This window comes from Delphinus delphis, chromosome 1, assembly GCF_949987515.2.
Source record: "Delphinus delphis chromosome 1, mDelDel1.2, whole genome shotgun sequence".
Classification (NCBI taxonomy): Eukaryota; Metazoa; Chordata; class Mammalia; order Artiodactyla; family Delphinidae; genus Delphinus; species Delphinus delphis.
The window spans coordinates 51,820,873-51,845,173 of record NC_082683.1 but is presented as its reverse complement, the minus strand read 5'-3'; the positions used below and the strand labels follow the sequence as shown (position 1 = coordinate 51,845,173).

The 24,301-nt window shown below is 39.6% G+C and overlaps 1 protein-coding gene across 3 annotated transcripts in view; it reads right to left on the bottom strand.

Moving 5' to 3' along the window:
• NFIA (nuclear factor I A) overlaps positions 1–24,301 on the bottom strand; it is a 392,954-nt gene that overhangs the window by 141,422 nt on the left and 227,231 nt on the right. For all 3 annotated transcript variants that reach the window (XM_060022868.1, XM_060022859.1, XM_060022849.1), the window contains exon 4: positions 14,866–14,940. In XM_060022868.1, the coding sequence (XP_059878851.1) occupies positions 14,866–14,940 (75 nt within the window). The remainder of the gene's footprint in view (positions 1–14,865; positions 14,941–24,301) is intronic.

Genomic DNA, 24,301 nt, shown 5'->3' with positions numbered 1-24,301 from the left:
CCATCACCCTGATACCAAAACCACACAAAAATGTCACAAAGAAAGAAAACTACAGGCCAATATCACTGATGAACACAGATGCAAAAATCCTCAACAAAATACTAGCAAACAGAATCCAACAGCACATTAAAAGGATCATACACCATGATCAAGTGGGGTTTATTCCAGGAATGCAAGGATTCTTCAATATATGCAAGTCAATCAACGTGATACACCATATTAACAAACTGAAGGAGAAAAACCATATGATCATCTCAATAGATGCAGAGAAAGCTTTCAACAAAATTCAACACCATTTATGATAAAAACCCTGCAGAAAGTAGGCATAGAGGGAACTTTCCTCAACATAATAAAGGCCACATATGACAAACCCACAGCGAACATCATCCACAATGGTGAAAAACTGAAACCATTTCCACTAAGATCAGGAACAAGACAAGGTTGCCCACTCTCACCACTCTTATTCAACATAGTTTTGGAAGTTTTAGCCACAGAAATCAGAGAAGAAAAGGAAATAAAAGGAATCCAAATCGGAAAAGAAGAAGTAAAGCTGTCACTGTTTGCAGATGACATGATACTATACATAGAGAATCCTAAAGATGCTACCAGAAAACTACCAGAGCTAATCAATGAATTTGGTAAAGTAGCAGGATATAAAATTAATGCACAGAAATCTCTTGCATTCCTATACACTAATGATGAAAAATCTGAAAGTGAAATCAAGAAAATACTCCCATTTACCACTGCAACAAAAAGAATAAAATATCTAGGAATAAACCTACCTAAGGAGACAAAAGACCTGTATGCAGAAAATTATAAGACACTGATGAAAGAAATTAAAGATGATACAAATAGATGGAGAGATATACCATGTTCTTGGACTGAAAGAATCAACATCATGAAAATGACTCTACTACCCAAAGCAATCTACAGATTCAATGCAATCCCTATCAAACTACCACTGGCATTTTTCACAGAACTAGAACAAAAAATTTCACAATTTGTATGGAAACACAAAAGACCCCGAATAGCCAAAGCAATCTTGAGAACGAAAAACGGAGCTTGAGGAATCAGGTTTCCTGACTTCAGACTATACTACAAAGCTACAGTAATCAAGACAGTATGGTACTGGCACAGAAACAGAAAGATCAATGGAACAGATAGAAAGCCCAGAAATAAACCCACGCACATATGGTCACCTTATCTTTGATAAAGGAGGCAGGAATGTACAGTGGAGAAAGGACAGCCTCTTCAATAAGTGGTGCTGGGTAAACTGGACAGGTACATGTAAAAGTATGAGATTAGAACACTCCCTAACACCATACACAAAAATAAGGTCAAAATGGATTAAAGACCTAAATGTAAGGCCAGAAACTATCATACTCTTAGAGGAAAACATAGGCAGAACACTTTATGACATAAATCACAGCAAGATCGTTTTTGACCCACCTCCTAGAGAAATGGAAATAAAAATAAACAAATGGGACCTAATAAAACTTCAAAGCTTTTGCATAGCAAAGGAAACCATAAACAAGACCAAAAGACAACCCTCAGAATGGGAGAAAATATTTGCAAATGAAGCAACTGACAAAGGATTAATCTCCAAAATTTACAAGCAGCTCATGCAGCTCAATAACAAAAAATCAAACAACCCAATCCAAAAATGGGCAGAAGACCTAAATAGACATTTCTCCAAAGAAGATATACAGATTGCCAACAAACACAGGAAAGAATGCTCAACATCATTAATCATTAGAGAAATGCAAATGAAAACTACAATGAGATATCATCTCACACCAGTCAGAATGGCCATCATCAAAAATTCTAGAAACAATAAATGCTGGAGAGGGTGTGGAGAAAAGGGAACACTCTTGCACTGCTGGTGGGAATGTGAATTGGTACAGCCACTATGGAGAACAGTATGGAGGTTCCTTAAAAAACTACAAATAGAACTACCATGTGACCCAGCAATCCCACTACTGGGCATATAGCCTGAGAAAACCATAATTCAAAAAGAGTCATGTACTAAATGTTCATTGCAGCTCTATTTACAATAGCCTGGAGATGGAAACAACCTAAGTGCCCATCATCGGATGAATGGATAAAGATGTGGCACATATATACAATGGAATATTACTCAGCCATAAAAAGAAATGAAATTGAGTTATTCGTAGTGAGGTGGATGGACTTACAGTCTGTCATACAGAGTGAAGTAAGTCAGAAAGAGAAAGACAAATACCATATGCTAACACATATATATGGAATTTAAGAAAAAAAAATGTCATGAAGAACCTAGGGGTAAGATGGGAATAAAGACACAGATCTACTAGAGAATGGGCTTGAGGATATGGGGAGGGGGAAGGGTAAGCTGTGACAAAGTGAGAGAGTGGCATGGACATATATACACTACCAAACGTAAAACAGATAGTAGTGGGAAGCAGCCGCATAGCACAGGGAGATCAGCTTGGTGGTTTGTGACCACCTAGAGGGGTGGGATAGGGAGGGTGGAAGGGAGGGAGACGCAAGAGGGAAGGGATATGGGAACATATGTATATGTATAACTGATTCACTTTGTTATACAGCAGAAACTAACGCACCATTGTAAAGCAATTATACTCCAATAAAGATGTTAAAAAAAATCAAAAAAACACAAAGGTTAACGTTGGGGAATTGTCTCTTAAGATGTTATTCCTAAGTCATTTATCCTCCTCCCCGCACCCTTCTTTCCTGTCATGAGTAGAACCTAGTCTTTGTGTCATTTCTTAATAAACTGTTTGCTATTAAGGAATCATTACAGTAATGTGGGCTATTGGAAGAAAGGGGTTACTTTAGTAGCCAACCCTCTTAATGACCTGCTCTTCTGTACACATTAGTAGTTGGATAAGGTTGTGGTTATTGAACTTCTGCCATCCACCAGAGACAATCTGCTCGGGCTTGCATTGCTGGAAAGAGAAGATGATGGAAAAAAAAAAAAACTCTATCCAAAATTTCAAGCTACTCTGCCTCGGAGACGACAGTGCACTGAGTTCACAACTTGTTCAATGGGAATCAGCGGGGAGCATTAACTGAATGACTAGTGCGGCCGGCCTATGGCTAATGGCACATCTTCTCTGAGAGGCTGCATTCAGTTGAATTCACCAAATATTTATGGAGCACCTTTAATATGTCAGGCTCTGCTCCAGATGCTTGAGATCCATCAGTGGACAAGATACATAAAAACCCTTGCCCTCGTGGGGTTTACATTTTAAAGATTAACAGTCATAGCTGGTCTTTCCTCAAATTTGCATGGCAACTAAAGAAGATGGAATATTGGCTAATAGGTATCCCCCCAAAAAGAGTATCAGGATTTAGTACTGGATTTCCAACTTGTAAAATAACTATTAAAAAAAAGAAGAGAGAGGTTTATTTCTCTCTGGATTACATACTCTAATGTACTGACTGAGACTTTGGGAACTTGTACTTTAAGACTGGGGGGGAAAACGTCCAACAACAGCACACAGTTCTACGGGCCCAGCACAATTTAGTGTTGTTTTGCATTCTAGCGGCACAGATCTTGTTAAGAAAGTCCATGTCACTGGCACAAAAGGAGTGAACATGGGAAAATACTTGTTCTTCTTTCTATCAAAGGCACAGTTGTAAACGCACAATGCTATGAAAACTCAAGCAAATCTGGAATCATCGTTAAAGGGAATTAACTTGGAAAGTAATTTGTGGCAAGAAAATTCAACTCCTTTGTTATCTTCCTTTTACCGTAATATGCTTCCTGAACACTGCTTATGAGAGAGGGCTCTTAGAAAGAAAAAAGTAAGTATAGTAAAATTAACTCATTTTATCAATTTGTGCTCTCGGCCAGAGTTTCCTGACTGTGGCTTCGAAGGGCTGTAAAACTGATGAATTTGCATGGAAAAAGAAACCAGTGTAAGTAATTTGTGTAAGAGGGAACACGGACATAGACTGCTATAATTCAGACACCCTGCAGATAGCAGACTGCTGCAGTGTGAGCAGTTATGGGTTAGAAAAATGACCACACGGCAGTCAGTCTGACTTGAATGCAAATCAATCATAAAGGTACTTTCTCTGCAGCTTCTACGCCACGGTCTTCAGCAACTCCTTTGCCAAGCAGATTTCTAGTCTGTAAACCGTGTGCTGATCTCCTTTCCCCACTCTTCCATTCTGAAAGCTCTGACCCAATGCAGGCTTGGAGTATGTTTTTCCAGAATGGAACATAAAAGAAAGGCACTGAACCAAAGCAAGGGTTTCCCTCTAGGTGAAAATGAACTTCCCTGCTATTATAAGATTGAAGCAATGTTTCATTATGAAATGTGGCATTAGGTGCCAAAAGCAGCGAACACAGAGCACTGTTTCCACACATTCACGTTTTGAGGACACAGGGTAAGGATTATGTAAATTTGTGGTGGCAAAGAAGGTAAATAGAGGAATTTTTATTTCTAAAACAATAATTTCCTTTTACGAAAATGGGAACCATTCACTGATACCCTCTTCCTCCCCACTATGAGCCATGAAGATGGTTTATCTTTGATAGATAATTACTGTGAGTTCAATTTGTAAATAAAGCGTATTCAGGCACTTTATCGCCATAAAGTCCAGTCCTGGATCTCAGTAAACTTACATATCTACTCTACAAAGGAAAGAACTGTCTCCTACTTATTTCGGTATTCTCAGCACACAGTGAAGGATGCTTCATATACTCACATGCAACAAATGTTTACTGAGTTGAACTAAAATTATATGAGCTTGTTAATGAAAGATGGTGAAGAACTAGTACTTACCGAGTATTTATTAAGAGGCAGGCAATGGGATAGGTGTTTTACCTGAATTATCTCATTTCATCCTTGCATGGGGACATGGAATATGCACTTGTATTCTTCTCATTTAGAAGTGAAAAGGGAGCTATGAGGTTAAGTAACGTGATCAAGATCACACAGCTAAACATGTGACAGAGCAGGGATTTGAATCCAGATATCTCTAGATACCTGCCCAAAGAAACAGAGGGGAAACCCACATTTCTTGTCTCCTTGTCCTTCCTTCACCATTGGTTACCGGGGAGATGAATTCAGTAAGATTTAAATAGAGAAATATTTATCACCTACCACTTAACTGGCAAAACAAATATCTCCTCTTCCTCCTTCCTTCTTTGTTTTTACAGGTCTTTAGAGTGGCAGGCAGTGCTTCACTGGGTGAAGGGCCTGACACCTGGTCCTGCAGAGCAACCCACAGCGGGGTGAGCGATGCTGACAGATCTCTTGCATTAGTGGCTTCTGCCTTTGGGACTGAAATTGATTTTCTGCATTTTAGAGTATCATCTCTTCTTAGCTTTTTGGTTGAGGTCAAATGTGGTACCTGCTTAGTATATGATACAGCTTCAGCCATGGGATTAAGTCTTCTCTGACAGGGAATAGATATGATAGCCTAAGAGGTCTTTTCACCACAATGATCTATAAACCAAGGATGGGCTTCTAAACATAAGCCCCTTAACCAAGAGTGCACTGGGACTATCTGACCATTAGCAATTAGGAAACCAAACTATGTCAACAGAGTCCCATCTCAACAACCTACAAATCCAGCTGTCTGCAATACTTCTCAATATTTTCACCAAGAACTGTTTAATTTTTTCTCTCCTCCATCTCTTGAAAAATTCTGGGTGCTAATATGTCCTCACACCAATCACATACTGGATTAACTCAGTTTCCAGTATTTGACCTAGTATGTGGCTTTTCTGAGTGTGAACCCCCTCAATCTCATCCTAGACATGCCTATAGGGTCATCAGCAACAGTCTTTGTAATCATTAAGAGTTATAGTGAGGGGCTCCCCTGGTGGCGCAGTGGTTGCGAGTCTGCCTGCCGATGCAGGGAACACGGGTTCGTGCCCTGGTCCGGGAAGATCCCACATGCCGCGGAGCGGCTGGGCCCATGAGCCATGGCCGCTGAGCCTGCGTGTCCGGAGCCTGTGCTCCGCAACGGGAGAGGTCGCAGCAGTGAGAGGCCCGCGTACCGCCAAAAAAAAAAAAAAAAAAAAAAAGAGTTATAGTGAGGACAATATATTCCAGCCAAAATCTCAATAATATTTGCAGTCTTCCTGTGTCAGGCTTTTGGAAAGCCCCCAAATGCCTTTTAGTTCCCCAATGTTACCTACTGGATATGAATATCTGCTCTTTAACAACTGAGGTTTATGAGTGCATAAATGAAGATTTACTAAAAACCAACTGGCAGTAATGACCTCCAGCATACTGGAATTTTTACATCCATAATGTAAGAGAAAGCAAAATTTTCAAATACTATAGAACCAAATACTTCGAAAAACTCTGATAAAAATAACCATGGTGTGGCTGGCCACTTAAAAAGTTGTTAACGTGTCAATGTTAGACCGAGAATTTTTAAACATCTTGTTATCCATTCTATACCCTGGAAGAGAAATTCCAAGAATAATGCAGAAACATAGGCTTTGGCTGAAAACGTGTGGAATAAGAAGTTTCTGGCTTCCTAAAGCAGATGAATCAGATCTAGTATTGGCATGCTCTTTTTCTATTGGAATTACTAACTCTGAAAGGGTCACTAGAATGGTCCTTGCAATAAATTGATTTTTAGAACATGAATTCTAAAATCAGTCCTTCTTAATTTATACACACACACACACACACTCAGCACATATAGACACACACACACATTTTTTTTTTTTTTTTTTTTTTTTTTTTTTTCCGGTACGCGGGCCTCTCACTGTTGTGGCCTCTTCCGTTGCAGAGCACAGGCTCTGGATGCGCACGCTCAGCGGCCATGGCTGACGGACCTAGCCGCTCCGCGGCATGTGGGATCTTCCCAGACCGGGGCACGAACCCGTGTCCCCTGCATCAGCAAGCGGACTCCCAACCACTGCGCCACCAGGGAAGCCCCCCCCACACATTTTTAATAAATTTGCTGATAGTGTGGTCAACTCAAGGATCTGCTGAGTGAAAGATCGAGGACAGAGGCTTTGTTCAATAATAATCATAGTAGTTACCATTGTTGAGCATCTACTATGTGCTAGACTCTTGACATTTTCTCACTTCATCCTTGAAATACTCCTGAAAGGTTTTTTTTTTTTTCTTTTTTTAAACATCTTTATTGGAGTATAGTTGCTCTACAATGGTGTGTTAGTTTCTGCTTTATAACAGAGTGAATCAGCCATACATATACACATTATCTCCATATCTCCTCCCTCTTGCGTCTCCCTCCCGCCCTCCCTATCCCATCCCTCTAAGTGGTCACAAAGCACCGAACTGATCTTCCTGTGCTATGGGGCTGCTTCCCACTAGCTATCGATTCTGAAATCGATATTTCCAGCACTCAGACTTAGATCCAGCACACAACTGGTACTTAATAAATCTTTGCTGATTGAATAAATGATGGTTACCTATCAGGAGAACACATCTGAGAGGGGTTAAATGTTGCCCAAAGTCACTTGGTAAGGCCAGATCCCCAAATCTGTTATCCTGGACTATTTTATGATACCATTACGCCATCTTGCATATAGATTTTATAAATTATCCAAAGAAAAAATTACCTAGAAAAGATGAGAAATAGACAAATATATGAAAAGAGATCGTGATAACAAAATAGTATGTACATCAAGGTGTTATGTGTTTTGCTTCTCCCTGAGTCAAACCTTTACAATAAAAATGTTCATAGTCTGGTAAATTTAGTAGGAGCTTCAGCTAAGAAAAGAAAACAAGAGGCCCTCTAAATCTTGCTATGAAAACTCACTGCCAGCTCTAACCAGGAAGCCTGTGGGGGTATGAGTGTAACAGAAAGGACAAGACCTTCATGCACAGCATTGGCTGATGGGTCTGCTGATGTCATAAGCTTGTTCTTATCATAGCTCTAATTTCAGCCGACATGGTGGGCATAACACGGCTGACAGAGCCCACACCAAACACAAGGTATATGCACATTTCAATTTGTAGGTAAGGGTGGGAACACCTTCTACTTTACGTGGCTCTTTCTCTAGTGGGTGAGGAGAGTGGGACAGAAAAAAATATCATGTTTGGCCACACATACTGTGAGCCGGGATTCAGAAGAAAGAGTAGTTGACGAAAATTTCTGCTACTGCCAGTTCATTTCATTTGTTGCCAGCTTTACTGTCCAAATATTCACCCCAAATATGTCAAGAAAATTAAAAGAAAAAAAATGATACAACAAAACATCCTTTTGAAGTAACTCAATTTCAGTATTTATTTTGAAAATTTATTGAATTATAGTAGAGGAAACCCACTAAATTAAGCCAGCCAGACTGGTATTTTTCTTCCTAAGAGTATGGCAATATTTATTATTTTACCTCCCCATGAGGGGTTGATTAAAACTAGAAAATAAAACATTTGCAATGTCATAATATATTCAGAATAAGGTGGCTTAGACAGGCAAATGAAAAAATATATAGGGCCAATCAGTATTTTCTATTCCACAATGTAACAGATTTTCTTGAAAAACTGCATTCTGGAGATAGGCATTGTGATTTTTTTAAAGGGACTCCTACTCTTTTGTCTGCTGCACACGATACCCTTACTCTGGAAGAGGTGCCATTGACTTCTACAGATAGAAAATGTGTGATGTTCATTTTAAAATTACTAGTAGAGCCTGCTATTGACCATCTAATTATGCCGAGTTCCATTTATAAACATAGCTAACCACTAAGTTTATGGAGACGTTTTGTGCTGCTTTAATAGGATATTGATCGAGAGCATAGTTGGAGTGGACTGCCATTGAATTGTATAATGGCAAACAAGAGGCAAGGTCACAGCCACTGTTCATGCTAGGGCTGCAGTGTATTTTTTATTATAATCTTTTTGTTTCTTCCTTTAATGCTCGAGCCCAAATGGTTTCTTTCGAAAGGAGAGCTTGCGTAAGAATATGACCTTATTTTTAAAAATAATTTCCAGTGCCGTGATCAAAGGTGAACCAACAGGCCACCTATTCAGAAAAGAAAGTTTCAAATCTATTCCACAACAGAGACCTAAAATCTGGCAAATAAACGGCATCCCAAAGGACCGGGACATCCGGAATCCCTTATCCTACACCAGTTTCCTCATGAGTCCTTCTCTGCAGGAACGTTTCGTAATTTTCACGTTTGGGCTTGTCCCTACCAAAGATCTTCGTTTCCTTATTGCACCGTGGAGCCCAGTTAATTCTGTTGTAGTAGCACCATCACGGCAGGTTAGACTATTGACAATAGTTGCTACTAAATGGCTGGTCAGAAAATCCAAGGGTGTGGATATGGGCCCCCAGAGACACACAAAGGACCTAGAGACTTCAGAGAGAATTTTACAAATGAACTGCAATCTGGATCTTCATGACAATTCTCGTGTGAGAATCCAGAAAGAGTGCACATTTCTAAGGCAGAAAACAGCCACTAGGGTGCCACCTCATGCCAGGCTGAGGCATATGCCTTGCTCCATTCACTCCCACTCTCCATTGACAAACAACTCGGGAATCCTGTAGCCACCCAGCAGCCTAGCTTTGTGGCAGAGCCAGGACGATTCAGCTGCTGGATTTTAATAGATTCTGCAGCAATGCAACAGGAACCCAAAATCAGTCTGGGTAACTGAGAGTGGTTTTCACACCCAAAGACTCTAAGGCTGGCCACAGTGTGCTGAGAACCCTGGCTTTTCAAAATTCCAGGGCCATGAAATCATACCCAGCCACGAAGTTTACTTAACCCTTGCAGCCAGCTCGGGTGTACAAACCACTGCTAGAAAATTAGAACCCGTCAGGCCAGAGTCACAATGGCCTGTGTGTATTTGCGGTTTTCCTCTTTCCCAGTGAAGTATTTAAGGTTTCAGAGTCACTCCACCAACTTCAAATAAAAGAGTCAGCACTTTAGAAGGATATGGGCAGAAGTAGTGGATTTTTTCGGGAGGATTTTCTGGGTGCATACCAGGAAGGATATTTGACAGCCTCAAAAGCACACACTTTGAGGAAAACACTGGTGCAAAATAAACAAGAGAGGGTGCTGACAGAGAGCTATCTAAGCAGCATCAATTTAGCCACCAGTAGAGTGGGCTCTCTTTGTAGCAACTTCATGGGAAAGAGACCCATCTGAAAATGCTTCTAGAAGGCTTTGTTTTAAAATGCAGCATCATGTAAGAGCCATTTCAACAGATGGTTCCTGTCTCTTTCCTCACAGTGTTATGCTAAAGCAACTTTAATGATTCTGAACCTCATCGTTAGCACTTATAAACCCCCTCCCCCAGAGCAGAGAAGACTTCTCTCTCTCTCTGGCAACGTGTCTAGTGGTCTGTATGTCGCCCTCCCTCCCCCGGAACAAAGTAATAAATAACTAGAACTACTTTCAGATGGTCCTAGCACATGGAGGAAAAGGTAGGAGGAGAATGAATATACATTTACTTTTATGCTACAGTACTCTCTTTGCTGCTAAGAGAAACAGAACTCTCCTTTCTTGCCTTTCACAGAGCCTGGATGATGCAAAAAATTAAAAGGTAGGCAGGCAGAAGGTAAGGGTAAGAGGGGAATTGGTGGGAGACTGCAGCAGGAGGCCCTGATTCCAACAGCCCCGGGCATCTGAGGAGGATGATTTCATGTCAAGCAACCTTGTCGCCTGACCCTTCACCTCTGAATGTGCAAGGCTAAGCCAGCAGCTTTCTCTTGAGTTTCTCGGCCATGGCCACCCTGTAGTAACACGATTATAATCAACAAACTTAGCACAGTTATTTCAGTGAATCCTCATGAGGAAATACTGAAATAGCATCTCCCTCCTCTATTAAATTTGAAAGGAGGAAAACTAAAAACAGAAACGAACGGGAAACCTCGGGAATGTCAATATTTGTATTAGCAAATTTAAAAACTGAATTCGAAAGATCCAGAAAGAGGGAAAATTTTCAAGCTGAGGCCACCATTAGTGTGAAATTTCTGGGCCACGTATGTGGTCCCAGGTGTGACTGGGGGGACTGGGTGGGGCAGGGATAGACAGGAGGAAGTTAAGAAGAAATGTGCAGCACAGTGGAAGAAATTCTAAGACACTGAGGCCGTTAGAAACATCCAGGTGAAAGGCTAAACTATGAGAAAGAGTAAAAAGATCACTTGTTGGGGGAGTGGGAAAATGAGTAGTAGGAGCACACGTGATTTGTAAGGAAGTGAGACTATTCTGTATGGTACTGTAATAGTGTAATAATATGATACTGTAATAGCCTATTCTGTATGATACTGTAAAACATTTGTCAAAACACATAGAATGTACAACACAAAGGATGAACCCTAATGTAAACTACAGACTTGAGTTAATAATAATGTATCAATATCAGCTCACCAATTATAATAAATGTACCACACTGACAAAAGATGTTAATCATAGAGGAAACTGGGGAGGAAGCGATATTGAGAGTCTATTCATTAAAAAAAATCAAACCTGAAAACAAATCCAGGAAAAAAATTGTAATTAAGTATTTTACTTGTTTTGGTTTACCTGAAAATCATGTAAACGTTTTGTTCGATGCACATATTAACAATTGAAAAGTTTATCAACTCTCATAAGAAATGATAATTTAATAAAAGCACAGAATCTTTGGATCGTTTAGTTCTATAATGCAGTTATAGGAGAGGTCATGACAAAAATGTCTACAGGCAGCTAGCTGAGTACAGTAGAGTGAAAAGAGCAAGTTTCTTAACTTTGAGCATCACCGACTCCTTCATCTATAAAAAGGGACAATAACAGCAACCATGGGAGGACTGAATGGTGCCTAGCACAGTGCCTGGTACTTGGTGTCTGCTTGATAAATGCTGGCTACTGTAATTTTTCATAGGTTACATTATGCTCCTACCAGGGCTAACGTCATGCATTTAATCAACTTACATGCCAGTTAGCTTATTTCTATCTCAAGGTTACAGAATGCACCCCAGCCCCACTTATCTGGAAAAAGTGTCCACTGCACCTCTAGAATGGATGCTTAGCTCTTCTAATGTGGGGAGGCGGGCAGTGCCGTAAGTAATGGTTAAGGATTTTGACTCCATCATACGGTCTGAGTGTTACATCTTTCAGAAAGGTGTGTGGGTGAGGAAACACGAGCTGGGGGACACTTCCCTCATCAGCCAAGGCAATCTCGAGACACAGACCCTGAACAAACCTGGATTAAAGATCTGCAGGAGGGAGGGGGCTCTGGATGGCAGTTTGGCCAGAAGCCATGGTTGAGCTGACGCAGCCCAGTCCCACTCTTGCCAAACAGTTGCAGTCAGCATGAGGGCATGTGTGAGTGAGTCCTAGAGCAATTACACAGCAGTGTACAGAATCGAAAAGCATTCAAGGGCCGAAGGATGCTCGCTATGCCAGGCATCAGCAACACAGCCCTCTAAACAGGGACAGGAAACAAACCAGGTCCCTCTGTAGATTCAGTGTGTGGTCCAGCCATACCCCCTGGCAATCTCGAAGGCAGGTTGAGAATTCCCTTGGCAACCACGTGTGGTAGACTGAATGGAAATCTAGTCAAGTTTGGAACTGATAAGGCTTGGGATATAAGACCTTAAAGGGACACAGAGACAGTGGAAGAAGGATGAGATTCTGGGGATGGTTCTGAGCAGTGAAGGCCTTCACATGCAAACCCCCAGGCCTCAGGACACTGATGGTAATGAAGACTAAATGTAAGTATTACAGCAGCAAGGGTAGAATTAAAAAGGTCTTGTGCACCAATCTTAAAAGGGTTTTCTTTTCACTCATTAAGACTATGATTAGATCCCAGTAAGGGCTCTATGAATGAATATATGCCCCAGTAATGCCATGAGGACAGTTATACTCTAATACATATACTCTATATTACTCTTATTATTAAAATTGCAAGAAAAATGTACGATGATGATCACCTTTTAAAGATCTTAAAAAAGTAAAAATATATACATACAAATGCATTTTTATTTGTCTACGGCAAATAACTGTGTCATCGGCTGTGCTAGGGCAGTACGTATCCTCCAAGTTAACAAGGCAATCTTCTCTCCAGCTCGCTGGTTGGTACTCTAAGCACACTTCATCTTATGGCAACAACTTCGCCATTCCAAGTCATACCTCGCTGCTCATAATGCTTCATTCTTTAGGGTTCTGACCCCCTACACCAGCACATCCCAGCATTAACCAAGGGTTCCCGACTGTAGAATTCTAACACCCATGGTTACCTGCCTGCTGTTTTCCCTGTCTAGTCTCAGGTTGTAGATTTCTTCAAGTTCCTTTGGGCTAGTCTAAGAGTACAGATTGCACTGCTATACAGACTTAGCTTAACTTTTTACCCACTTGTTTGACTTTGGAAAAATGACTTAACTAGACCCTCGATTTAACTCATTTGTAAAAATGAGAGTAATTTCTTAATCTCACATGTTTATTGCAAGGATTAATTTTATGTAACATACATGAAAACCTAGCACAGTGCTTGGCGGATAGACTCTCCCTCCACCCTCAGATCCCCTGCCCACACCTTGTATCCCACTTTCTGGATTTTTAAGAAATAAGAACAGACAAGAACCTGAGCCTGTGAGATCGGGATGGCTGGGCTTGCTTGACCTGACATCTTGTCATGAGATTGACTTGCTTACTCGGTCAAGCTTGCAAGACTGTAATACAGTGAATGGAGGGTATGAACTTGAAATAAAAATATTTATTTTTACTCCACCTCATTCCACAAAGAATTTGATGCAGCTTGAAACCAATTTCAACAATGTAAATTTTATCCACCAGTGGTATTTTGAAGTTGAAGGGGGATAAAAAATAAAATTTTAGGGCTTCCCTGGTGGCGCAGTGGTTGGGAGTCCGCCTGCCGATGCAGGGGACACAGGTTCGTGCCCCGGTCCGGGAAGATCCCACATGCTGTGGAGTGCCTGGGCCTGTGAGCCATGGCCACTGAGCCTGCGTGTCTGGAGCCTGTGCTCCGCAACGGGAGAGGCCACAACAGTGACAGGCCCACATACCGCAAAATAAATAAATAAATAAATAAAAATAAAATTTTAATATTTAGTATAATTTTCCTTGGTATTGGGACCTAGAACACCATAGTCATTGTAGATACACTTTTTTAATGTTAGCCAGAAACTTTTATTTTAATCCATTAAGCACAATAGGCACAATGCCTAAGGCCTATGATCTTTTCAAGGCCTGCAAAGTTGTTTGAAGTGTGATGAAAATTATTATCATTAGTTTTTTGAAGTATAATTGATGTATGACATTATGTTAGTTTCAGGGGTAATATAGGTAGGGTTTTAAATAAAAACAAAGATGTTTTTGTGGGTAATATAGGTATGGTTTTAAATAAAAACAAAGAGTGTGTGTGTGGGGGGGTGTGTGTGTTTACATGGGGTGGAGGGAGGGAGAGGGAGAATCCTATACTTTCTCCTTGGACTGTCTGGATTATGTCATAGCAAAAATACAATCAATGACCCTTTGATCAATGGAACAGGGTGGTGACAGGTACTCTTAATTCACTGTTGTTGGTGATTATTGACAAGCTGGTAATGATCATGCTGCACGGTGTCACTCATGCTAAGGGCATTAGCATTCTTTAAAGGTCAAAACCAAATTCTTTTAAAACTCAGAATTTCTTAGAAATCCAGGAAGCCTCAATTTTTTTAAAACAGGTTCACACTATAGACTAGGGACTATGTGAGACACTCAGGATTTCAGTTCTTTCCCTGTGTCTCACATTAAAATGATATTAATTTTTCCTGACTTAAATTCTTGGCTGTCAAACAAACTACGTGGCAAAATTCTTCCAGTGGGAGTATGAAAAGGAGATTCTGAAAGGTATTTATGTCTTTAGGAGGCCTAGGCAAAAGGTAAGCACAAACCCAAGGCAAATCTGTACCAAATCAAAGCAAAATTATACTTACTCTGTGACACTCTTACTAGCTCAGTCACACTAAAAACCCCTGATGTGACAAAACTGTCCTGGAAGCCCAAATGTCCTGGGGAAACAAAAACAAAAGAAGCGAAGTGTCATAAATAGAAGACATCTGACAAGAGAATTTCAAGTATTAGTTTCATTGTGATCAAAAAATGTGAAGTGTAATTTCATATTCTGCTCTAGTTAGAGTCACGTAGGAGGGTAGAGTCATTTAGTTACGTAGATGGTTTTTTGGTTTGAATCTTTGAATCTGGAGCTTATGGAAAGCTACGACACAACAACTGGGTGATTTTTGAAATGGTTAAAAAAAAAGTTCAACAGGAAATCTGAAACAAAAGACGATTTAAAATAAATGGTTACCTTGGCTGACCTCTGAGACCTTCACAACCGGGATGAAAACAGCCTACCTAAGAATCAGCTAGGATAGCTAAATTCCCTAACAGTTTTTAAACATTGTTCTCTAAAGAAACATCTGATCGGGATTAGCTATCCATTCCTTCAAACCAAACAAGATTTAAAGATGTTCCCCCTTCATTTCTACAGGCACCATAGCGTGAATCCTTAAGAAGTCAGACTGCAAAAGACAAGCCCCAACCCTTGAAACATAAACACAAATTCTTCTGAGCACAAATAAAACTTTATATTTGTTTTGAGACAAGAGTTTTTTGTGGAGGGGTGGGTTGAACCTTATTTTTTGAGAAAAGATAATAAATTAATTGTTCAAAATGACTTACTCTTTGATTTCTGTATCTGCTTTATTTTTGCTGGATATAATTTCCTTTAAGATATCTGATATTACATCTAATTGTCAACTGCTTATTTATTTTTATGGTATATACAGGAACATATTTATAAATGGCAAGGAATACATAATTTATGAATGTCATTTCCCTCTCTGCCTCCAAAGTCTTCTGATTCTGAGTCTCACAGGTAGCATCTAGTTGAGGGATCTGCTTATAGGGCTAGTGTAATCTGCTTTAAAATTAGGGTCAAGGAAAAGTAGTGGGCTGAAGGGATTTTTTTTTTTAAATAAGTGTTCTTTGAAATAAGAAACATACTTTTAAGAAACGCAATGTAAGAAATAGGACTAGTCTGAATGTACAACAAACAATCAATAAATAAGATTTATGTTATTGATAAAAGCAAGATTTCGCCCACTACTAAAAGGAAGCAAGTTTACCTGTGGCATAGTTTATGCACCAATAAATTTGTTAAATATCATGCACATAAACACATGCAAAAAAAATCACCATGCTTTGTAGAATTATAAAGGGACCTACAAATTATTCTTTTTCTTTTGGTTACATTGGACTTTTGCATAAGAAACATGTTTTGGCTGAGAATTAAAAGACAATTTTCAGTCAATTTTGATATCAAACATACAATCTATGATATTTTAGATGAAGCGGCTCTAATTTTTAGAATATACAATAATCATAACTTGCTTTTTTAAAATAAAATGGCACGATGTGTGGTGACGGATGTTAACTGGACTTTATTGGGCTGATCATTTCGCAGTACATACAAATTGAATCACTGTGTTGTACACTTGAAACTCATAGAATGTTTATGCCAATTATATCTTAATAAAAAAAAGAAAAACAGAATCATGTATATATACCACAATTTTTTAAAAAGGCAAAATTCATTTGAAGAAGGGCCTAAGAAATTTCATCTCTTAAAACAACCCACACCCAGGTATTTAGTTGACTTCTACTTGGTAAGTGCCTGAGGTGTTGTCTCTTGGGTTAAAAGAACTGAGAAGTAAAAATAAATAAATAAATAAACAAGCAAATAAATAAATAAATATTTCTAACAAAGTCTTGGCAAAACAGCACAATATCTCTTTCTACTGTGACAATGTTAACATCACATTTATCCCACAGACCATAACAAAGGAAATCCAACCACAACGTACATTAAGTTTGACTTAAGACCCATATAACAATAGCAAGGAAATTCAGAACTGAGTGGGAAAATCTGGGTTGATCTCCAGCTCTTGCTCATCTCTGTCTGCGTCACTTGCTTGCGGGCTGATACTTGTTTCAGTTCCAACCTGTGAAATTCCTTATTTTAAGGATGACTTAAAATGAATTTCTGAACAGAGTGAATGTGAACGTACTTTAATCCTGCCACCGGAAAAAGCAACCAATCTATTTTGAAAACTTAGTTTCGTTTAGCATAAGGACTTGGGAGGGGGAAACCTGAGTGTTCATCCATTCAAACCATCATCCTCTCCGGATTGTTCCTTTTCTTTTGTCCACCTCTTAAATACTGGTGTTCTCCAGCATCTGTACTCATCTCTCCTTATATATATATTCCCTATGTTATTTTCTTTATTTCCATGATATCAGCTACCAAGCCTGACTGTGATATTTGTGAAACTAGAAAAATGTTTGCTTGCTTCACCACTGTATTTAATACTTGGGACACAGCAGTTAGTAAGTGCAGATTTGTTGAATCAGTGCATGAATGAATCTATAGGCCAATGACTCTCAAATCTTTATCTTTTGCCAAGATCTCTCTCCTGGGCTCCAAACCCATAAATCAAAATGTTTATTAGATATTTCTATCCAGATAGCCCACGGGTATCCTCAGACCAAACATGTCCAAAGCCGAGTTCCTTTTCTTCTCTCCAAAAACCTGTTCTTACTCTTTTGAATTCCCTACTTCAATGAACCATCCACTGTTCATCTCATTTTCTGTTTGGTGTCATCCCTGAATCTTGCCTCTTACAAACACTCATGTCCAACGAATCTCCACTGATTCCATTTCATACTGTTTCTTCACTCCATGTATATCTCCATCTCTCCCTTCCAACTGTGGCCCTGGCTCTTCCTACTTCTCACCAGCATGATAGGACAATCTCCTACATTCTCTGTCATCAGCCTTGGCTTCTCCTCTCATCTGCTCCCCACTCTGCAGCCAGAGCTGTCTCCCTGATGGGCAAATCTGATGATTTATTCAGCAAATACTTCTTGAGCACCTCCCGTGTGCCAGGCATTGGGCCAAGGGCTTGAGACACAGTCCCTACCTTCAGGAAATTTACAGTCTAGGATTAGACACAGCTGAAAATCTAAAGCAGATGAATTATTTTAAAAATCATAAAGGGAATAAATAATATGAAGGAAACAAATAAGAAAAACTTTAGAAACAGTGGCCAGGGAAGGTCTCTCTTAAGAGCTGACATCTGAAAGATACTAAGGAGACAGCCCGGAAAAGAAGGAGGAAGAGCTCTTAAGGCAGAGGGACTGGCATGTTCAAAGGCCCCGAGGTAGAAAAGAACAAGGTGTTGAGGAATCTGAGATAAACGCAATGTGTTCAGAGCTCACTGTCCTGTCAGAAATCTTGCAAGAGCCCCACAGAGTGTTCAGGGTTTAGTACAAACTCCTTCACGTGGCGTACGACCTCCACACCCCCTCCGTTTTCCTCTTCAGGCTCATTTTCTATCCCTTGTCTTTTTCTTCCAGCCCTACCTCTTGGCCGAAAGGAATACATGCTCCTCCCTGAAATGTCTTGTCCTTCATACCCTTTGTTTGTCCACCGCCTACTTGTCCTTTAAATCTCAGCTTTGTTGTCATCTCTATCAAAAACCTTCCCTGGTTACCCCCACTGCTGGCGAAGACTTCTTTTCTCTTTTCTCAATATTCTCCTGGTGTACTAAGCTCTAACCTAGGACTTAGCACACTGAATTGTAATTTTGTCTTTTTCTCACATTAGACTGTGAGCCCTCTGCGGGAATAGAGAGCATCTTCTGCGTCTCCAGCCCTTCAGGTCTTAACTCAGTGTCTGGTATGCAGTACGCACTCCAGACATGCCTCTGAATGAACACAACTCAAATTGGGTTCAATATGCTTTCTTTCCTTTTTTATAAAAACGTTAACAGAACTTCTTATTTCTGTCTCTTTTTCTCTCTCACCTCTAGCAATGAAATCAAGCCAACGTGCACCTAAACACTATGAAAATAAACTATCAAAATAGTTCCTCCCAACTAAACAGGACAAGGACAGGATGGGCAAACCACTTACACAAAGCTTCCAATCGAGATGGTGCTATCAGTTTCCCTGATGAGAAATGTCTGGGGTTGTCCTAGTGTTGTGATTATGGTTAATATTTTTGGGAGACCAAATAAAAACACAGATAAAGGGCAGCATTATATAATGGACATAAGGGGCGGATCTAGTCCCACACTAAAGCTAGGATTTTGTGTCACCCTGAAAGTCACTGCAAAAATAACAATTGGATCCTCCTTTCTCTTCCAGCAACCTGCCTCCTAAAGCCATTTTAATAGAATATGTGTAATTTAGAAGATGAAATATATGTCAAGGTACAATAACCAGAAAAATAACAATAAAGAGTAGAATTACTTCACAAACTCTGAAGCCACCATCCCTTTACAGTATCATGAGATTATCAGATTGCCTTGACTATTTCATGTTTATAATAAGTCCCCAAGGAAAGGCCAGTGTAAACACTCCATGTAACTTTAAATGACTACGAAACTGGTTTTGTTCCTTCACCAATTATTTGGAAACCCAGTGATGAACTCTAGAAGAAGATAGCAACGAGAAATGAAACCTGAGAAATGATGGAAAAAATGACACAGCTAGCGTAATTACTAAGCAAACCTGAGCAGATTAGTATTTCGTTCTTACTAACACAAACCAAATCACAAAAATGACTTTCAGGGAAATAACACCCATCTTGATGTTCTACTTTATTGCAAGATGAGAGAAAAACAGAAAAGGCAATAAAAAGGCAAATTCAAGTACGTAATTCAGAATTCAGACGTTAGCATTAAAAGATCTTCAGATAGAAAGCTGATTAAACATTCCCAAAAGGTCCCAAGATTTATGTTTTGAATAGGGCCTCTCAGAAATGAATGCAAAACATATACTTTCGTTAAGTATGTCTTAGGTGAAAAGCCAGACTGCACACTGATCTGACTCTCTCCAATTCTGAACTACTGTTCAGGAGTAATTGTACAGGACATTGAAATAAGGAGCAGATTCTTTCTCATTTTAGATAAAATGGCTAAAATAGTTCCCTCACTGAAGTCTTGTTCAATGAATTTCCAATTACAGTACAGGTTTCAATACCTGGAGTCAGTCATACTCACAGTGGGGAGAGATTAGGCTTTCCAGAGAGGCAGAAATATAAAAAGCTAAATTCTGTTATGGGTGGTTAGGAGAAGCATCTCTCTTTACCTTGATGATATCAGCAGTTATTATGGAAAATGCCATTATATGGGAACCAAATCTTATCTCATGAAGGGACTGCACATCTATCTACCTCTTAAAGGAAAAAAAGTTCGATTTGCAGAGACACAGGTAACCTTGCAGAACCTTCACATGTTGGAGAAGGAACAGACAAACCATCTGGAGGGCTGGTCTTTAAAGAAAGTTGAAATGCCCATGAAACAGAGTTAATGTATCTGAGGAGGAAAGTTTATACATGAGGTGGTATGTTTGTTTGTCCTGTTGGAAGAGCAAAAGCTCTCAGCTCTAAATTATCAAACCTCATCTGGCCAGTAGATGTAGGCCAACTGCAGTACACAGGTCATTTCACCACAAAGAATGTACAGCCCGCCTTCCGTATAGGGGGTTCAGAACCTGTGGATACTGAGGGCCAACTGTGCCATTTTACACAAGGAACTTGAGCATCTGAGCATTCTGGTATCCACGGCGGTCCTGGAACCAACATCCACGCATATGGAGGGACGAGTGTATCTCTAGTCTGTTCTCCCACGGTAAACATGGTCCCGTCACTGGTAAGCCAGGCCAATGTCTGGGACTTTTCATGCTTGGGTCTGGGCTCCTCAAAGAGAAAAGAGCTCCCTCAATGTCAGGCCATCTACATTCCATAAGTACTTGGGACTGTCTGTGACATGAAGACCCTGAGCTAAATCCCAAAGACATTGCTCTCACAGAACTCACGTTCTCCTGCTCCTAAAGAGAAGTTGACCTCATCAACTGTTCCTCCCTGGAATTTTCATTCCTCCTTCGGTGAGCTCCCCATTGGCTTATGAGCCGCGTGAAGGGAGGGAACGTGGCTCCTTCCTCTTCCCCGTCCCCCCAGTTCAGTCCATACTTAGCAGCTGTGCTCAATCAATACTGTTGAGTAGACCTTCAGCTTGACGTGCCTTCTGTCATAGGCTCTTTCTCTTTATTTGACAGTGATTTGTTTTCCTGTTGCCCTTCAGCACTCCTACAACAAACCAGGTAAGAGCAGGCTGTGTCTCCTGATCTGACAATGCCCACAGGGCCCAGCACAATCTCTGCTTCTAGGTGTGTAATGAATATTGATTCAGTGATTCAGATGAGCGCCTTGAGATACCCTCATTTAGTAGCCCTTTAAAGCACAATGTAAATTATTTTAGCTTACGTCCAGTCACATTTTCCTTCTATATTTGTATTTTGGAGTATCTTAGAAAACAGGTTGTTGTTTTTTTTTTAAGGTGGGGTGGAGGTATATTTCCACTGATCCATTAAGCCCGAATTTTAATATTTTGGTCTGCAGACAAAGACAGAGCCCATGGGATGGGAAAGCAATAAGACAGAGGAAGCTGGGACCCTGAATGATGGTGTGAAGTGGAACCCCCCTGCCAACTTAGCCTGTCATCTGGAACACTTACAAAAAGAAAAATAGATTTTAATGTACTTTAACCACGTATTTTTTTGGTCTCTGTTATAGCAGCCTAGTACTTAACCTAACCAACGTAAGTGCCAGTCTTTCCCTTTTGAATTGAAAGTGCTACAAATTAGCAGCCCAAGGGCCAACTTCAGTCTGCAAACACATTTTGCTTGGCTAGCAGAGTACTAATTTTTTTTTTTTTTTTTTGCATACAAAGGTTTTTAAACTGAGAGCAAGCTTACAAATATACCACACTCCCCAATACTCTTTATTGTATTTTATTTATTTAAGTGTTCTGTAAGGCCCTTCTAGGCAAAGAAATTTGTGACGCCAGCTAGGTATCTTTTCTCCACTTTAATCTACTAGCACAATAGGGAGAGAATGCATGGATGGTTGGTGTGTTTTGTCTGATAATAAAGCCATCAGTATTTCATGATTTCTTCGAGAGTTAAGTTTAGATTTCTTAGCTAGGTATTTAAAGCCCTTCAAAATCTGGCCTCTAATACACCTTCTCAGCATTTCAGGTAGTAGTTCCAATACCACCCAAATACATACTCTCTGTGTTGCAGCCAAGATGTCCCACCTGCTCTTCTCCAAATACTGTTCCATCCTCCATATCAGGGTTCATATCAGCACTTCCCAAACTGTGCTATGTAGAATAGTCCCCCAAAATGCTCTACCACAAACGAATTAAAAACAAAGACACAAATACATATTAAATAAAGATTTCCACAGTAAAATAAGTTCAGAAAACATTATCACACCCACCCTTGGAGAATGATGAGGAAAAATTACATATTAAAGCCTCTGAAAGTTCCTGCAATAAACAAACTTTCTTAATATCATTTAACTCACGATTTCCTAAATACTTTGACAAGGATACCATTTGTTTTTTGGCAAATGTTGTTCTGTTAATACACTATTCTGCTCCTTTTCCTATTTTCCCCATTTGGTTTATGTACCAATGTGCCAAGGGGAAAGCAGAATCTGAACTCTCTGAGCTTATTAATTAACACATTTAAGGCAAGGCTCAAGGATATTCCACGTCTTAACTTGCAATCACTTTAAAATATCTACATTAGGGAAATGGATCAAGCTGGTAACAGGTATTATACAGTTAAGCTACCTAGCTGAAAAATTTTTCCATAGAACGACTCTAGGTAGCATTAATTTTCATCAAAACCATAGCTTTCATTTATTCAGTATTTACTACGTGTTTGGCACTCTGCTAAACACTTTAGTCATATTAGCTCTAATTCTTCCTGCAACTCTGTGTAGTTGGCAATATTCTGATTTTACAGAAAAGGAAGCTTAAGCTCAATGAGGTTGACTTGCCTAAGGTCACACAGCTAGTGGCAGAATTAGGATTAGAACACAGGTTTGTTTAGTTATCTTTATATAATGAATTTTATTGCATTTTAATCCAACAAATATAATGCTAGAGACTTGATTATCCAATCTAGCCCAGAGGCCTTATCACATCTTTTTACCAATTCCTGCAGTTAATAAGGGAAGAGTAGTATTTCATTAAATTAAATTTCATGGTTCGACTTTACATAAAGAGGGTTTATGAATTTGAGTTACAAGTGATTAAGCATTTAATTAAAGGACTATGTCTAATAGATATCAAAACACCTAAATAAAAAGTGAAAAAAGATTTTTACCTATTTGTATGTTTAGAAATACTGGATGCATGACATCACAGAATGAACTGGAAATGAAGGGATCTTAAAGATCATTAGTAATGGAGTAATCATTGTGTCATAAAGAATTTTAGACTAATAAAATAATGAGGTTTGGTTTTTAAAAAATAATTCATTAATATGTTTGCCTTCCTATAACTTCACCTCATTAGCCCCTGGAACAGGCAGAATAAATGTAATCTCCCTTCCATTTTGCTACCCTTCAAATATATGAAGACAGTCCCTGAGCCCCGCTCTCTCCCCCAGGCTAAACATTCTTCCTTTCATTCTTTTGTCATGTCAGCAAATTAATTTTCCCGTTGCCCCTAAACATTTAGAATTATACATATATTATACCTATAATAAGCAGAAATAGATATTTTGCAAGTGGACCCAGCTACAAATTAGCTTTGTACAAGAACAGAGAAACACTAGCTTTAGGGAATTTTTTTTCAAAGCACCGTAAAAAAACCAAATTTTTGCTTCATGTTAGAAAAAGTAAGTTCCAGTATATTAGCATAATAAGATTAGTATTTTATAAATATTTGAAAATTAATGTTTTGTTTTGTTTTGTGTGTGTGTGGTACGCGGGCCTCTCACTGTTGTGGCCTCTCCCGTTGCGGAGCACAGGCTCCGGATGCGCAGGCTCAGCAGCCGTGGCTCACGGGCCCAGCTGCTCCGCGGCATGTGGGATCTTCCCGGACCGGGGCACGAACCCGTGTCCCCTTCATCGGCAGGCGGACTCCCAACCACTGCGCCACCAGGGAAGCCCAATGTTGTTATTTTTAATGCATCATAAACTTAAAAGTATTTCATAATTAACCTGGTTTTGAACTAAAAGGGGTTTTTAAGCAACCTTATTGTTTCTATGTTCTGAATCAAAGTTTTCTCTAAACTTGGACAGTAACAACTGTTAATCTGCAAACAGATCAAGCTATTTGTAATAGCTTCAGTGTCTGCTTATAAACTCTTACATATACTAGAGAAAAAAAAAAGGAAATGCATTCTCTGAATACATCAGAAACTGATTATCTTAAATGAAACAGACATGAAACTGTATCACCCGAGGGCTACCCTGGTTTATGGATGTAAAACAGAAAAAAAAAA